The sequence below is a fragment of the Rhineura floridana genome, chromosome 8 (genome assembly GCF_030035675.1).
Source record: "Rhineura floridana isolate rRhiFlo1 chromosome 8, rRhiFlo1.hap2, whole genome shotgun sequence".
Classification (NCBI taxonomy): Eukaryota; Metazoa; Chordata; class Lepidosauria; order Squamata; family Rhineuridae; genus Rhineura; species Rhineura floridana.
The window spans coordinates 127,403,951-127,422,277 of NC_084487.1; the positions used below are offsets into that span (position 1 = coordinate 127,403,951).

At 42.5% G+C, this 18,327-nt stretch overlaps 1 protein-coding gene across 8 annotated transcripts in view; it reads left to right on the top strand.

The window, feature by feature from the left end:
- FBLN1 (fibulin 1) overlaps positions 1-18,327 on the top strand; it is a 133,782-nt gene that overhangs the window by 54,369 nt on the left and 61,086 nt on the right. For all 8 annotated transcript variants that reach the window (XM_061582442.1, XM_061582446.1, XM_061582447.1 and 5 more), the window contains 5 exons: positions 1,204-1,332; positions 7,209-7,334; positions 8,503-8,622; positions 11,252-11,383; positions 17,065-17,188. In XM_061582442.1, coding sequence (XP_061438426.1) covers positions 1,204-1,332; positions 7,209-7,334; positions 8,503-8,622; positions 11,252-11,383; positions 17,065-17,188 — 631 coding nt within the window. The remainder of the gene's footprint in view (positions 1-1,203; positions 1,333-7,208; positions 7,335-8,502; positions 8,623-11,251; positions 11,384-17,064; positions 17,189-18,327) is intronic.

The window sequence follows — 18,327 nt, forward strand, 5'->3', positions numbered from 1 at the left end:
TTGGTATTAACCTTTAAATCCCTATACGGTCTCGGCCCAGTTTATCTAAAGGAGCGCCTACAACGCCACCAATCATGCCGCCTAACAAGATCGGCCACACAAGGCCTTCTCTCAGTCCCGCCAACCAAAGCAGCTAGATTGGCGGGTACTAGAGAGAGGGCCTTTTCAGTGGCGGCCCCCACCCTCTGGAACTCCCTCCCACAAGATCTTCGGCACATCTCTTCCCTGAATATGTTCCGCAAGGCCTTAAAGACCTGGCTCTTTCAACAGGCTTTTGGGATTTCTGGGGAGGCTTAATATTTTTTGTTTACATGCCTCCTATTATGTATTGTTTGTTTTATAATTTATACTATTACACTGTATTTTTGTATTGTATTTTGCTATATTTATTGTATGTACGTCGCCTAGAGTGGCCACTGGCCAGATAGGCGACACATAAATTAAATTTATTATTATTATTATTATTATCAAGAACAGTTCTAAAACATAAAAATTATTTCTAGCAGCTGCTTAACATTCGAAAGGTCAAAAGATCCTCCAAATCCCCCCTATTTTTTCAGATCATTTTTAAACGAGAGGAAACTGGCCAGGTAAGTATCTCTAGGCAACGAATGCTAGACATGGGGTACCCTAGACCACATAGGCACCCACTGGGGCCCAGGGAGCTTTTCAAAAGACACTCTTGGCATGGTTTGTCTATATATAGTCATGAGGTAAAGACCCTCCGTGGCACAGAGAGGTAAACAGTGGTAACGCAGCCGAAGCTCTGCTCACGGCCGGAGTTCGATTCCAACGGAAGGAGGAAGTCGAATCTCCGGTAAAAGGGGTCGAGGTCTACTCAGCCTTCCATCCATCCATGGTGGGTAAAATGAGTACCCGGCATATGCTGGGGGGTAAAGAAAGGCCGAGGAAGGAACTGGCAATCCCACCCCATATATACGGTCTGCCTAGTAAACGTCGCAAGACGTCACCGTAAGAGTTGGAAACGACTCGCACTACAAGTGCGGGGCCACCTTCACCTTTAGTCATGAGGTGAGTTGGGGAGCTTGGGCAAAAACCTCTGAAGTTCATGCACAAACCAGCGGGCAGGTTCTCTGAACCAGAGCCCTGTTGTTGAGCAGAATAGCTGACAGCCATTTTTGCTTATCTTGTCATGTTATGCTTTTACATAACTTTATTTTTCTAATCCTTCTCTCTTACAAGATGTAGACGAGTGTTTGGCACCCAATCAGCCTTGTGGAGAAGGTCACATGTGTATCAATTCCCCTGGCAGCTACCGTTGTGAGTGCCGCGTTGGCTACTATTTTGATGGAATCAGTAGATCTTGCAATGGTAAGTGTCCTGACAAGTATTAGCTCATGCCCTTTCTTTAGCCCAGATATCTGAGCCTTTGAAAAAAAGATATATATTTCTATACCATCGTTCACCATAAGGCCACAGGGCATTGTACAACATATTTTAAATTGTATTTGTTTTTAGTTATTGTAAACCGCTCAGAGAGCTTCGGCTGTGGGGCGGTATACAAGTTTAATAAATAAATATTTAAATACACCAGCACATATTTCTGAAACCAGTTAAAACATCGGGACAAAGTAAACAGAATAAACTTAAAAAGCAAAAATACACCAAATGCGCTCATACCTGTGTTCAGTTGGATTCATGCCAAGATTTTTGTCACCTGCACTTGAGCTGCTGTGCTTTTCTGCTTCATTGCTTGAAGCTCTGCTGAATACCAGGTGGCTTTATGGGTTCTGCAGTGTTGAAGAGAACACCTAGGAGTGATTTTGTCGAGAGCCCTGTCTGTCCTGCTGTCCCACAGCATGGCCAGGGCTTTGGCAGGAGCACTGACCATGTAATCTGGAAACTCCCTCAGAGCATTCAGAAATCCATGGGAAACCATGTTTCTGAGGATAGACCACAACACCCCCTCCTTTATTAATGCACTGCTACCTTCTTTCTCTGTAGCAAAGACCAGATGAAGGGTATAACCTGCCACATAGGTTGGGTCTTCCATGTATTGAGACATCCCCATGGTTACCATGGAGGCCATGCAGCCCTGAACTGGAATTGTGGTGGTGGCCTCAGCATGGATGTTGAAATCCCCCAGCACAACCATACAGTCATGGTTCTCCAACACCCCCTCAGAGACTACCTCATCTTCATCAAGGAGGCTGATGGGCAGCAAGGTGGCTGGTACAACAGCATCCCTGTTGTGTCTCTCATGCCCAACATGAAGAACAGACCCCGAAATCCAGTCACAGGACAAATGGGCTTTCTAGTTGGGAACTCTTATGAATGATAGTGACTCCCCCCTCCCTTTGCCTCTCCAGTCTGATTGATGCTGCCCTGAATGCCCCGTGCAACAAAGCTAGACCCCTTTTCCACCCAGGTTGTTTTTGTTTTTGTTATTAATAATTAAATGTATATCCTGCCCTTCCAGAAGGAGCCCAGCTTTTGGTAAAACAAACCAGGTCAGCCATTTCATCTGTGTTCAAATTGTGGAATTCAGATGACATATTCAAGACCATCCTGGCATTTGTCATCAGCACCACCAGATTGGAGGGTTGCCTGGCATGCTTGCCTGAATTCAGAGAGCTGGGGACTAGCTGAAAAGGAGTAATGGTTTTAGCCATAATAACAGCCCTTCTACTAGATCTTAATAACTGCCCCAGTTTATTTATAGAAATAAATAGTAGATAGGAAAGGCATACCTAGTTCTAACTAACTAAGTTGGAGGCGCAATGCCCTGACTTGGGTATCGCCCTCATGGCTCAGGAGAGAGAGTAAAGACAAGGATGTCTCCTCTCTCCTTGGACAGTTGAAGAAAAACACACAGGAAAGAGGGGCAGGTCAGCTTCCCTGAGCATATCAGTTTACAATGGAAGGAAGTTAGGTAGAGAAGAGCACCGGTAAAGGTAGGCAAGCCTTGCCAGGTGGAGGACCCTAACTCTTTCTTCCTTCTGGAATACAAACAAAAGAACCCCAAAAGGAGTTGCTCTTCCCCCACTTCCAACACCCCTTCTCAATGAGTGTTTGGTTCAGACCATGAGGTTCATCTTGTCTTCCAGCTTGCAGTGTCTGACTTGGCCCAAAGCCTTTGTCAGAGAGTCTGCAATATGTCTTCAGTTGGACGATATTCCATCTTGAGCAGTCTTCTGCGGTAGGTATGTCTAATGAGATCGTGCTTCACATCCATGTGCTTCATTCGTGAACTCACTCCTTCTGACTCGATGAGTCTGATGCATCCTTGGTTGTCTTCATGCATCATGACAGGCCCAGGTATAGAGATACTTGAACAGTTCAAGTAGCCATGTCAACTGTCTGCTAGCTTCAGGAGCTGACACATACTCTGCTTCTGTGGAAGACATCCTACAGTCTCTTGTCTCTTACTTGTCCAGCTGATCACTGAATCTCCATAGTAGAAAATGTTGCCACTGGTGGATTTTTGATCTGTAGTGTCTTCAGCCCAATCAGCATCTCCACATCCCACTAGTTTGGGATCTTGGGTAGCCGCTAACTTCAGTTGCATGATAGCAGTGCCCTCCAGATACCTTTTGATTCCTTCCTAGTCCTTCTTGGTTGGTGAGCTGGTTTTTCTGCATAGATATCCCACCTCTCACTCCACATCTGGCCTGGAAATAGCACTGATATGTAGAGGTTTTCCTGTTTGCTTGTCTTGTATCTCTCAATGTTTCCTTCAGCATCTGGTTTTCCTTGAATATCCACTTGCAGCCTACAGCTTTTATTCCTTGAGGAAGCTTGGTCAGTGTCCAAGTTTTATTCTTGTGCAGAGCTTCCAGCTCTTCCTTAGCTGCCTGCCTCCACCTCTCAGCTTCAGCTTTGGGTAAGGCTTCAATCTCTTTCCAGGTCTCTGGTTCTGGCAGTTCATCTCTCACAAGGTAAGCAAGTCCGTCTGGTGGTACACCTTGGTTGGTGCGTTCAGAGCATCTGGGTGCTGGTGCTTTGACTTCCCCTTCTGGCTCTGATGCCTCTTCTGGCTCAGACTCCCTGCCTTCCTCTGCTGGTGTATTACTATGATCCCTTCTGTTGTGGAAGAATAGCTCAGTTTCTTCTTCCATTTTGCTATCATCTGTTTGGTGTGTCGCCCCTTCTGATTGGTGTACACACTTTCCATCATCAAAGTGGACAGCTCTTTATACTCCAACTTTGCCAGTTTTGGGATCTATGACTCAGTATCCCTTCTGTGTTGAAGAATATTCAATGAATATTACTTCCTTGGCGGTGTTGTCAAATTTTGACCTCTTTTGTTTCAGGATGTGCACAAAGGCCTTGCAGCCGAATACATGAAGGTGAGACATGCTTGGTGTTCAATCATGCCATAGCTCGAAAGGTGTTTTGTTAGTTGCAGCTGCTGGAAGTCAGTGCTGCAGATAGGTGGCAGTAACTGCTGCTTCCCCCCAGTACTTCTGTGGTAACTGTGCATCTTCCAACAAGGAACAAATCATTTGTCCAAGCGTCGGGTTCATGCATTCCACAACCCCATTTTGTTCTGCAGTATAAACAACAGTAGTCTGGTACTCTATGCCTTCCTCACATAGAAAGCCTTTCATAGCCTTGGACACAAATTCTCCTCCATTGTCAGATCTTAAACTCTGTGGCTTTCTGCCAAATTTGTTGGATACAATTCTGACATAGTCCTTCAGTTTTTGAAAACTTGACTTTTTTCTCTCAATAGGTACATTGTAATATACCTTGAGTAATCATCTATGAAAGTAAGCACATATAAATTTCCGCCCTGTGATGGCATTCTAATGGGTCCCCAAAGGTCAGTGTGAATTAATTCTAGAGGTTTTGTAGTTTTCCTTTCACTTTTCTTAGGAAATTTTGGTTTCACACTTTCTGTCTTTATACAACATTCACATTTTCTGTGAATTTACATTGTCCAATTTTAATGCCTCTAGCCAAATTTTCCTTCTCTAGAGCACTGACTCTGGCTAAGCTGGCATGTCCCATTTTTTGATGCCAAACATGTAAACATCCAGAATCACAGGTTTCTTTGCCTGTATTTGCACGCATAGTTTCAAAATATTCCAAATGCAAAAGTCCATTTTTCAATTTTGCAGTACAACACTTCTCAGTGGTGGCCCCCAAATTATGGAATGATTTTTCTGACGAGGTGCGCCTGGCGCCAACACTTATCTTTTCAGCGCCAGGTCAAGACTTTCCTCTTCTCCCAGGCATTTTAGTATGTGTTTTTAAATTGCTTTTTAAAAAATGTGCTTTTAAATTTGTATATTTGTTTTTAATGTTTTTAATTGTTGTAAACCACCCAGAGAGCTTCGGCTAAAGGGCGGTATACAAGTGCAATAAATAAATAAATAAATAAATAAACACACTTCTCCTTGCTCTAAAACTTGGCAAATTTTGTCATGTGAAAGTTCACCTCCAAGCTCCATTATGTTAGTGGCACGTATGAAATTATATTTAAATGCTGGAACAAATAGGCAATTTTTCAGTTCAAGCTCTTTGGCACCTCTGGCATTTTGCAAAGGAGCTCCACCAAGCCTATTCCTTGTCTCCTGATGCTGTGATTACATTCTGTGAATGGGGGCTAAAGTTCTTAAACAAATCTGTATTATTTATTAAATGTGCGGTACAGCCAGTGTTGATTAAAAAATCTGGTTTTATAACCATCATTCTTTCCATCAGATACGTGGTACCTGGAATGCTTCACTTTAGTTTGGCTATTTGTTTTTCTTTCAGCTTGATTCTGTTTAAAATCAACTCTTTCTCCTGTCTCCCTTCTAGGACAATCTCTTTGAAGAAAATTAGGACATCTGCCTTTGAAGCACTTCTTCGTTTGTCTGTGTCTTGCTGTGGCTTTGGGGCCTGACTCATCTCTCTGTCCTGCCTTTGCTGCTGTTGTTGCTTTTTCTGCCCACAGTAACATTTGATTTTTCAGACAGAGCTTGTTCCTGTCTCTCTATAGTCCTGATCTTTCAAATAACCCGTAATCTGATCCAAATTCTGATCTGCCTGTTGAAATATGCAAGCCGTTATATAATGACATTCATTTAGAGAGGTCAGGAGTATGACCTTTTGTAAATCTTCATACAACGATCTTCCGCATCTTTCTAATTCTCAGAGCAGACATGTAAATCACTCCAGATGTTGATAGATTCATGCTACATTGTTTCAGCGTGTACAGGAGGCAGTGGCTGCTTCATCCACTGCTGAGAGTTCAGGATCAGTTAGGACTTCATGCAGATTCTCCCCTTCCAAAAGTGCAGTCATTCGGAGACTCCAAATCACATAATTGTCCTTCTCCATCCTTGGGATGCTTGTCTTAAAGTATTGATTCTTCAACAGTGGTTTCCTATCTTTTGTTCTGCTTTTCTTTGTCTAACTTAGTCTCCTTTTGATCTCTTTTTGTAAATCACACACAGTACTTAGCCTTTTTAGCTTTCAGGCACAACTTGCAGGTCAATTTATGTTACTGGACCCATAACCCTTTGTAATGGACATATATACATGCAGAGATCCTCAACAGTGTGAACTGCATGTGTGCCAGTGTGTGTATTTACCTTAAGTCGCTGCCGTTTACCCCTGTATTTAGATGACTGAGACTTAAGACTTAGTAAAATAAGAAAAAGCTAGTTTATTTATAAAAAATACATAATAGATAGGAGAGGCATACCTAGTTCTAACTAAGTTGGAGGCACAGTGCCCGGACCTGGGTATTGGCCTCATGGTTCAGGAGAGAGAACAAAGACAAAGATGTCTCCTTTTTCTTTGGACAGTCAAAGAAGAAGATGAAGGAGGGGCAGGTCAGCTTCCTTGAGCATATCAGTTTACAGTGGAAGAAAGTTAGGTAGAGAAGAGCACAGGTAAAGGTAGGCAAGCCTAGCCAGCTGGAGGACCCTAATTCTTTTTCCTTCTGGAATACAAACAAAAGAACCCCAAAAGGAGTTGCTCTTGCCCCACTTCCAACACACAGCCTCATGTGATTCAAGTCTGCCGCAATACCAATAAGGTGTAGAGTTGAATTTTAGAATATAATTTTTCAGTACCTCTTACACTGACTTAGTATGAAATGAATTGGGTCTAAGGTAGGTTAATATGATCAACTTAAGGATATAATGATGTATGAATCACTCAGATGAAGTTAAGAAAAAAAATTTTTTTAAGCCCTCTGATTTATACCTTCTTCCAGGAATCTTCATAATGACTTGGTTTTTCTTCTGTAGATGTTAATGAATGCCGACGATACCCTGGTCGCCTATGTGCCCACAAATGTGAAAACACTGCTGGTTCTTATTACTGTAGCTGTACAATGGGTTTCAAACTTTCAGCCGATGGGAGGTCATGTGAAGGTAAGCTGTTCTGTTGTCATATTTAAAGTGCTGTTGTTTACAAGTCTACTTAGAAGTAAGTCCCATTGAGTTCCGTAGGACTTACTACTAGGTCAGTGTGCATAGGATTACAACTGCAGATGGGATCTGCTTGTTGGTGCCTGGTTTATTGTATTCTTTCAAACTGACAGGCAGATCTGTTTTGTGTTAGTCATTTGTCCGCTGTCCTTTACTTTTACCAGTCCAATGTTTTTTCTCCCCAAATATGATACTGTTAACATGGTTTCTTTTCAGAAAGGACAGCAGCTTTCCCTGTGCCCACCCATTCAGTCCCCTCTTCTCCTTCTGCTCCTCTCCAATCACATTGGATCCTTCTCCCCTAGTCCTAGGAGAAAGCAAGATATTGCCTGGTCGGTTTTACAGTTAGCAAAGCAAGGAGGCAGGCTGGTCAGTTTCATGTTAGGAAAGCCAAGATCATAGAATCATAGATTAGTAGAGTTGGAAGGGGCCTACAAGGCCATCGAGTCCAACCCCCTGCTCAGTGCAGGAATCCAAATCAAAGCATTCCCGACAGATGGCTGTCCAGCTGCCTCTTGAATGCCTCCAGTGTCGGAGAGCCCACTACCTCTCTAGGTAATTGGTTCCATTGATGCAGACTCATCTGTTTATGTTAGCAAAGAAAGACACAGGCTGCAAAACAAAGTGACAGTCTAGTCAGTTTCCCCTTAGCAAAGTTCAATGCTGGATTTTAAAAAGAAAAATCCAGTGTGGGGGAAAAGCCACAGAAACTCGCAGGATTCAGGATCAGTCTGCAAAGACAGCAAACGTGCAGACTATCAGGAAGTCCAGTGCCAAGTTCAATTCTGAAATTCTCGCTCATCCCTAATTGCAACCTTAAAGGGTCAGTGTGATTAAGTAGTTAGAGTATCAGACTAGGACTGATTCATGTCTCTACTCAGACATGAAGCTCACTGGATAACCTTAGGGCAATCACTAGATTTCAGCCTAACCTACCTCAAAGAACAGTTGTGAGATTAAAATGCTTGAGCCATTTTAGACGATCTTGGGCTGCAGTGGGATGAAATGAAATTAATTCAGCTGTCTGTGTGAGGGTTTGTTCAACAATTAATATAATTGCTAATAAGGTCAAAACTATTGTTTTGTATTCATGTATTTTTGTTGGTTTCAGACTTAAATGAATGTGAAAGTAATCCCTGTAGCCAGGAGTGTGCTAATGTATATGGTTCTTATCAGTGCTACTGTCGTCGGGGCTACCAGCTGAGTGACATAGATGGGATCACGTGTGAAGGTGAGTAGCAATAATTACATACACTATCCATATTAACATATAGCAGAACATTGATCCATCGCACCAAATGTGACTGGCAACAGCTCTCCAAGGGTGTTCAGGCAAAGGAGTCTTTCTCAGTTGTGCTACCTTGGATCTTTTAACTGATGATGCTGGAGACTGAGCCTGGAGACTTCCATATGGGAAGCATGTCCTCCACCACTGAGCTATGGCTCTTCCCATTCAATAATAATCCCATCATTGGCCCTTACTGCACATGCATTCTTCTCACTCGATGGCTGCAACTTCAGGTAGCAAACTGCTTATCTTAATAAAACATCACCAGGCAGAACTTCTACACCATACATTAGCACCTCAGACACAATGCTGGAATTCATCATGTGTACAGTTCTCAAGGGCAGCATTACCGGCATGTGTAAACCAATCCTTTCTGTTGGTCCAAACTTCAGCTGGTTTTAGTGTGTGAAAGTATCAAAATTTTGCTACTTTTAAAATGAGCACAAAAAATTATTTGGGGCAAATTCTCATACTTGTAAATACCCAATTCTGATAGAAGAGTAAGGGCACATTCACACAATGGGTAGTGTTTGTATTCATACATTTTAAAATATGGTTCTTGCAGAGATGTAAAAGGCCCTTGAAAAAAGCAACTGTTAATTATGTATTATATATTTATTTAGCTTCCTTCAAAATTCCTACAGATGTTTTACCTTCCAAATTCATTGCAGATTTTGCTTTAGCTGAAATTTGGTGGCTGTTTAGAGGTGTGTAAACCCTTGAATAATAAATAATAATAAATTTTATTTGTTAGTTGCCTATCTGTCCGAATTAACGGACACTCTAGGCGACTTACAACAGCATAATAAAATACAATATACAATATAAAAACACAATCATCAATTAATCTAACATCAAAACATCAATTAATTAATATATCAAAAAGCTAATCCACCCCAAAATTCTTGTAGGCCTGCCTGAATAGCCAGGTCTTAAGAGCTCGGCGAAAACCAATCAGGGAGGAGGCATGTCGAAGATCATAAGGGAGAGAATTCCAGAGGGTGGGGGCCACAACCGAGAACGCCCTCTCCCTGGTCCGCACCAGCCTAGCTGTTTTGACCGGTGGGACCGAGAGGAGGTCCTGTGTGGCTGATCTTGTGAGGCGGCCTAATTGGTGATACTGGAGGCGGTCCTTCAGATAAACTGGGCCGAAACCGTATAGTTTCTGAGAGAAATTATCATTCCCCTAAATTTTCAGATGATTCACCTAAGCACATCCCTCCAAATTTGCCTTGACTTTGGTGGCAACCCTACTTGTTAGGAAAGTGCACATTGAGATAGAGGAATTATAATGAAGGATCCTTCTCTGATTCTTTAACACAGGCCTTTATGATTTACAAGTAGTGATACTTCAGGGCTTTCCCAGATCATTACAAAGCATATGTTGACACAGTGGACAATCATTCTTCTGTTGAATTACCTGTACAGTAGGGCCCCACTCATACGGCGGGCCGGACCCCCACTGTGAAGTGGCACTCATTGAATAGAATGGCGTGCGATGCCTGAAAACTGCCGTAAAAGCAGAACAAGTGCCGTATGAGTGGCGCTTTAGTCTAATTGCATCTAATTGAGACCACTGTATTAGCGAATCGCTGTAAAGCGGGGCCCTCCTGTATCTACTTCTTAAGGATATCGTTTCAGCTGCCTAGAGATAAACAGTGGCCTTGTGGTATAGCTTCCAGGTTGTATAATGAGTCCGACTACCAATTTTTCTGCAAAGTGGAATTGTGCAGTGGATTTCAAGTTCTTTCTAGCTGCACTAGGTGGAACACTCACTGTGAATTCGGGCATGAGAAGTTGTAGTCTCAAACCAATAGTGACAGATTTGCATAGCCTGAGGCTTCCCATAGCATTCTTGTGCTGAGGCTATATTTGCTATAGAAGTCTCAAATCACACATGTTGGAGCGTGCAGGGTTTTGAGAACATAAAAAGAGTCCTGCTAGATCATGCCAAAGGCCCATTTAGTCGAACATCACACTGGCCAACCAGATGCTAATGAGAAGCCTGCAAGCAGGACCTGAATATAAGAGCACTCTCCCCACTTGGTACTCAGCAGTTGGTACGTTGACACTGGAGGCAGAAATGAGCTATTATGACAGCTATTTATAGCCTCCCTGAATTTGTCTAATCCTATTTTAAAGCCATCCAAGTTGGTGGCCATCACTTACAGAGCTTGGAAAAGTTACTTTTTTGAACTACAGCTCCCATCAGCCCCAGCCAGCATGGCCACTGGACTGGGCTGATGGGAGTTGTAGTTCAAAAAAGTAACTTTTCCAAGCTCTGTACACTTCATGACTGGGAGTGAATTCCAGATTTTTGCTATGGGGGACATTTATTCCTTCAGAATCTGCTGAGGCCTGCTGAATATCTTGTATCTTTGGAGTGGGGATGGGGAGCAGGACATGACTATTTCTATGGAATTCTAAGATGCAATTTTATTCATCGCTTATATGCGTCAAACATACAGTGTGCTCAAGCCTGAAGTCATCCATTCTGTAGAAGTGCAAGAGTTATAACAAAGCAGTAAATGGCCTCCATTGTGCTTGCTAATCTGGGAATATATTTTTTCAGATATTGATGAATGTGCTTTACCCACTGGAGGGCATATCTGTGCCTATCGATGTATTAATGTTCCAGGGAGTTTTCAGTGTGCTTGTCCCTCTTCTGGTTACAAATTGGCCCCCAATGCACGGAACTGTCAAGGTATGTTTAAAACATAATGATGTGTAAATGTGTCATTCACAAGAATTAAAAGCCCATGTTCATGGTCTAGAGAAGGCAGAATTCTATTGCAGTGTTCTATACAGAGCTCCAGTAATGTTCTGTTACAAAGCAAAATGTGTATGAAAAATATGACTATAATAGTTTTGTTAAATTGCTACATGCGAGGCTAATTTTCCTTTCCAGTTCTCTCTTGGTTGGAGGAGTCCTATTTTTCTCTCCACCTTTTTAGTGTTTAATTTATTATTACAATTTCTAGCCCTCCATCGATTCACAATATAAAGCATGGGCAACAATAAAAAATATTAAACATGGCTTAATCACAAAGTGGGACATTGATTCCCCTGACCCTCTGAGGGCCAACTCCACCATGAGGTGGAATGAGGCAACTGTCTCTGGTAACATACGTTGTTTGCCATTAAAAATTGTCACTTTTTAAAATTTGTAATTATTTGGATTTTCTACCTCAGGCACCAAAATCTCTTGTGCCAATAGCACTTCCTCTTTCTCTCACATTTAGAACATGGAGTTTCCCTCTCCTTTTCATGGAAAAATAGCCTTTTGCTTCTCTTGTCCAGTAATCTCTTTATTTTGGTGGGAAGGTGAAAACAACAGGATGAAATTCAACAGGGATAAAGCCAACAGTGCAATGTGGCTGCAAAAAAGGGAAAATGCTATATTGGGCTGCATTAAGAGAAGTATAGTTTCCAAATTGCGTGAAATTTTAGTTTCCCTGTATTCAGCACTGGTTAGGCCTCATCTTGAATACTGCATCCAGTTCTGGTCTCCGCACTTCAAGAAGGATGCAGACAAACTGGAACAGGTTCAGAGGAGGGCAACAAGGACGCTCAGGGGACTGGAAACAAAGCCCTATGAGGAGAGACTGAAAGAACTGGGCATGTTTAGCCTGGAGAAGAGAAGACTGAGGGGAGACATGATAGCATTCTTCAAGTACGTGAAAGGTTGTCACATATAGGAGGGCCGGGATCTCTTCTCGATCGTCCCAGAGTGCAGGACACGGAATAATGGGCTCAAGTTGCAGGAAGCCAGATTTCAACTGAACATCAGGAAAAACTTCCTAACTGTTAGAGCCATACGACAATGGAACCAATTACCTAGAGAGGTAGCGGGCTGTCAACACTGGAAGCATTCAAGAGGCAGCTGGGCAGTCATCTGTCGGGAATGCTTTGATTTGGATTCCTGCATTGAGCAGGGGGTTGGAATTGATGGCCTTATAGGCCCCTACCAACTCTACTATTCTATGATTCTATAAGGTAATAGTCAGAGTTAACATGGTTTCAAATACATCTCATATTCTTAAAATCACACATGTTTCTAAATCATGGCCTGTGATACTAAACCAGCAAACCTGCATTTGGGAGATACATTAGTTGCCAGTTGGATAATCTTCCAGCACCTGAAACTGATGCCCAGAACTGAACACTTGGTAGTTCAGTAAAGGGGGTGATCCCTAATGGTTTTATTGAGTTTGACAAATCATTCTCAACCTTTTTTTGGAGAAAGGTAATCCCAAGGTTTGTTTTCAAAACACCTCTTCACAGGTCTCTTGAATTCAGGAACGTCATGCCATCTGCTTAAGAGTGTATCCAAACTGATGAGTTTTGTTCAGTGTTTGATTTTTAAATTTATTTTTTGTCACTGATAATAGCACAACAAACTTGGTGTTTCTTGTGATCTATCATGGAGGACTCCAGGTGTTAATACACACTTCTTATGTTTGTTGTGTTATTTATCACTGATTACTGATATTGTGAATGATCAGTGTGTATTATACAGCATAAGAGTGGCTGTATACTATAGCCAGCATGGATTTTTTGCATTCCGCTGTGTTAAATTGAAAATACCCCTGTGCCATTCTGATGCTTCCCATAAGCTCATTTCAAAACAATCCTTACTAAACATATAATCCTGAACTCAGAAACGCTTGCTTAACAAGCCTCTAAATTTTCGTGGCAATATACAAAACAGTCAGAGAAAATCGAGAGTTCAAAGTGTAAAGAGAGAGAGAAAGAGAGAGAAACCAGACACCTTTTGGACTTTTTCTGTCAGAGTTCTCATAATTTGTTGAAATTAATTAAAAATCAGCCATGTTCACAGAGTACCTGTAATCCTATTGTTGACCTAGCCCCATACTCTGACCTTCATCTTCTGCAGTTAAAAAAAATGCCTAACTGATTTTTCATTAATTTAAGAAATTTAACATTAAAGTCAATGATAAGCTGACAGGTGCTGAGAGGAGACTCCTATTTCCCTGACAGAGCTCCAGTGGCCAGAGTGGTCTAACAGTCAGCCACTCTGATTGAAGCTCTGTGAGGGGCTCCTGCTGGGAGGAAGGGCGGGATATAAATCAAATAATAAATAAACAGGGCGTCTCCTAGCACCTCGCAGCATCCTTCACTAACTACGCTTCCTAGGATTCTTTGGGGAAGCCATCACTGTCTAAAGTGAAATAAAGGTCTAGTGTGGATGTGGCCAGGGACAGCTTTGGTTTAAATTTGTGTGGGAGACTACATGTGCCTGCTGTAGAATAAAAAGGTGGGGGAAACGCTGAAAAACAATGATGCTGTTCACAATGTTTTCGTTTTGAAAAGGAAAGGGGCTTCCCCTCTGCCCAGTGCCCACCCACCCAATCTCCTCCGCTTCCTCCCTCTCCCCCTTCCTGCCCTCCTTCTCCTCTCCCTCCCTCTTTCTCTTTGCCCATCCCCAGGTCAGTTTCACCTATCCTAAGCATGATTGCACAGGAGTAAATCCCATTTAACTCAAAAAGCATGTAAATGATCAAACCTGCCCTCCCCTCCTTCTCCCCCTATCCCCTCCCTCTTGTCCCTCCCCTCTCCCATCCTTTGCCTCCCCCTCCCCAGCCCCTTCCAATCCCCTCCTTCCCCCTCTTCCTCTTTCCCCTCCCTGTCCTCCCCCCCATGATCAATTTCACCTAACCTAAGCATGATTGCACAGAGTAAATCCCATTGAACTCAATAAGCATGCAAATGACCAGACCTGCCTTTTTCCTCCTTCCCCTCTCCCTTCGCCTCTCTCTTCTTCCTCCTCCCCTGCCCACTACAGTCCTCCCTCTCTCCCTCTTCTCCTGCCCCCCATGGTCAGTTTTACATATGCTAAGCATGACTGCATGGGAGTAAATCCCACTGAACTCAATAAGCATGCAAATTTTCAAACCTGTCCTCCCCTCCCCCTCTTGCCTGCTCCCATGTCCCTCCTCCCCTCTGCCCTTCCCTTCCTCCTCCTTCCCTCCCCATCCCCTGTGGTCAGTTTCACCAATCTTAAGCATGATTATAGGGGAGTAAATCCCATTGAACTCAATAAGCATACAAATGATTGATCCATTTTCAACAAACTTGTATAGGATCTCATTTTTTACCTCCCAGTTTAACAACCAGAGAAATTCACTAATAGGCAAAAAAACCCTTGCTGTTTAAGAACGTGCTTATAGCCAACAGATATATCTATCAAACTTTAAAAAGCAGAGAAATTGAGCAGTACAACCTGGGAGACCAAGGTTCAAATCCCCACCTAGCCATGAAGCTCACAGGGTGACCTTGGGCCAGTCACTGTCTCTCATCCTCAGAGGAAGGCAATGGTAAAACACCTCTGAATACCGCTTATCATGAAAACCCTATTCATAGGGTCGCCATAAGTCAGAATCGACTTGAAGGCAGTACATTTACGTTTTTAGTGAATGCACCAGGGGAGCAGGAGACCTGTCCTCCTCTCTGAGATATTGGACTGCCCTACCAATTTGTAAAAATACAAAGACAATTTGAGTTGGTCTTTCACAGTCCAATCCACTTGCTGTGTAGCTTGGAAGAATTTGGTAACATGTGCCTCTGAGCATATGGTGAGTGGTGGCCACACCTGCAATCAGCCCAAAGAACAGAAACAAGACATGTGCTGTGATGATTTTGTTTTAGCAGGGAGGAAGCCATCTCCAGAGATGGAGAATTACATTTTGGTATGTTTGTTTATGTTCTTACTGTGCTTCTTTTCAGTGTTACTACTGTTACTACAGAGAATCTAATCTAGAAAATTATATTTGTCTCATTCATCCTAGAAATGTGTCACCTTTATTTTTATTAATTTCAAAGCCTTTTTATTGGTCACTGTCATATGATGGTGAAGACAACCTTTTGTGTTTCAAACTGGAGGTTATGTTCTATTTCTATTTTGGGTGCATTTACTGTTGAATCTGAAACTGCAGTTTGATGTAAAATCAGACTGATTACAATATGTTGCTACTTGCCTCTAGCTGTTGGGAAAAAAACAAACTTGGCCTGCCCAAGATGCATGTTTTTAGCCTGCTGTGCTTAAACCATTCCACTTAAGGAAAGGTGGGCATGGTCAGTTAAAAGCATGGAGCACACCTAGAAATTTTTTAGAATATATTTCACCTCCCACTGTTTTACCTTGTGCAAACTGTCCATTGGAAACTGTTCTGCAGAACAGTCAGTGCCATTATTCCACAATTGTTTTTGGAGCTTTTTTTTAGTGTTGCAAAGTGTTACTCCATTCACATATTCACAGAAACAGAAGCAAAAGAATGATTTACTACAGGAAACTTCACTAAAATTGCAAAGTAAATCAAACATATTTAAAGTGACTATCTGAATGATACCAACTGTTTTAATGCAGTTGCTTCTTCCCTGCTAAAACAAGTTCAGCACAGCACATGTCTTGTTTCTGTTATTTGGGCTGATTGCAGGTGTGGCCACCACTCACCATATGCTCAGAGGCACATGTTACCAAATTCTTCCAAGCTACACAGCAAGTGGATTGGACTGTGAAATACCAACTCAATTTGTCTTTGTATTTTTACAAATTGGTAGGGTAGTACAATATCTCAGAGAGGAGGACAGGTCTCCTGCTCCCCTGGTGCATTCACTATAGCTGCCCAATTTCCCTACTTTTTAAAGTTTGATAGAAATGTTTGTTGGCTATAGGTACATCCTTAAACTGTGAGGGTTTTTTGCCTATTAGTGAATTTTCCATACTGTTGCTGAATAGTCTCAGACAGTACTGACCCCACTGCTGGCTATTTTTTTCCCTCTGCATCAATCTGTATTTCAACTGTCAACTGGGGAGAGCCTTTCATGCATGTGATGCTGTGGACTCTAGTCCATGAAAATGTATACCCTAATAAATGAGTTACTCTTTATTGGCAAGCGGCCTTTTTTGTCGTTCATATTAAAGCCAGTGGTTCTAATTTCTATAGCAAAGGTAAAAGTCCTTTTCTACACAAGCAGATCACCAGCATTCATTGATAGCTTGTTTACAGACTATAACAGACAGTAGAAGAGCTCTTTATATAATGTCTACGGATCTCATCTATTTTAACAATTAAAGTGGAAATTGTGTTTTTACGTTTGCTGTAGAGTGCTGACATTGGCCCAGTTCTGTGAGGGATCACGTGACCGAATGCCGGGGAAAGATTCTAGCCTGTTGTTCTCTCTGATATGCTAGCTTTCTATATGAAGGATTGGGTTTTCTAGTATGGAAAGACATCCAATCAGGTCTGAGGTATTCCAGCTGACACACAGGTTTACTGTCTCAGGGTAAATGAAGCCATTGCCGAAGCTCTATACCCGCAATAAGCACACTTTGTCCTGTTTTTGCCGCTTTCCTTTTGACAGATATTGATGAGTGTGTTACAGAAACACATACGTGCTCATACAATGAGACCTGCTATAATATTCAGGGTGGTTTCCGCTGCCTTTCCTTGGAATGCCCAGAAAATTATCGGAAGTCTGGAGATACGTAAGTACATTTATTTATTCTTGGTAACCAAGCCACACAGTCAGCCTCCCGTTATGTACCTGTTGGCATGTGGTATCCCTGTCGCAGTAGTGAAACCAATAAGTTAACTATATGCTTCTTAAATTGGGACAAAATGGCAATCCTGGGCCATAGACTGGCATAAGCAACAATGGGTTCAAAGCTGACAGATGCCTGTTGTATCTGCCAAAAGATGGCCATAGGACCACAGGAGGCTGCCTTGTCAGTGCATCAAACCTGTTTGCTCATCTAGCTCAGTATTGTCTACACTGAGTGGCAGTGCCTTTTCTTATCCAGCATAAGATCTTGGGTGGTTGTTGCCTGCTTCCAACATTTAAGTCGAGCTCTGTTTGCTGAGGAAATGTTATAAATGGTGGGTGTTGAATAGAAAGCAAGGAAGAAATAAGAGCCATACACAAGCCCTGCATTCCTTGTCCTGCTGGCACAACTCTGGAATTGGATGTGTGCAAGGTACACCCAGATTTGTACAATGAACTTTTATCAATTGTACAATGCACGTTGTTGTAGTGAAGCCTGCAGCACCCTTGTCTGCATGGAAGAGGCAGCTCTACAATGAAACAAAGCAGAGTGCCTTAGTTTTTGAGGCATCATTAAGAATGACAGAGTAAAAGGTAGCTAACTAATGGGGTAAAGAGTATATTGGAAAGTTTTTCTGCACAAGCCTCTCTGTGGTTTAAATGCACCATAGTTCACAAGCATTCTGTTACAGTTCATCCGTTGAGCAAATGACTGCGAGAGGGAGCTCATCTTAGTGAAGCCAGAGCTCTCACAGCTAATAGCAAGGGAGGTATCAGACATTGCTACCTATAGCTGTGTTAGGGCTGGGGTTTGTTTTGTGCTTGGTTTTTGTTGTTGTTGTGGATATTATCTTGGAGGAAATGGACAAATCTGCCTCCTTTCCAGTTCTGGCTATCTGATAATAAACATAAACCCCCTTCCCTACATTGTTCATGGTTGGAGAAGGGTTAGGATGGACGGTGGAAAGCTACTACTAGTGGTACTCTTGCTGACAGTAGCCAGCACAAAGCCCTGATCCGTTGGATCCAAAGCCCCATGGATCTCCTGAGGGGCCTAATCTATGGGCCCATCACCTACACCAG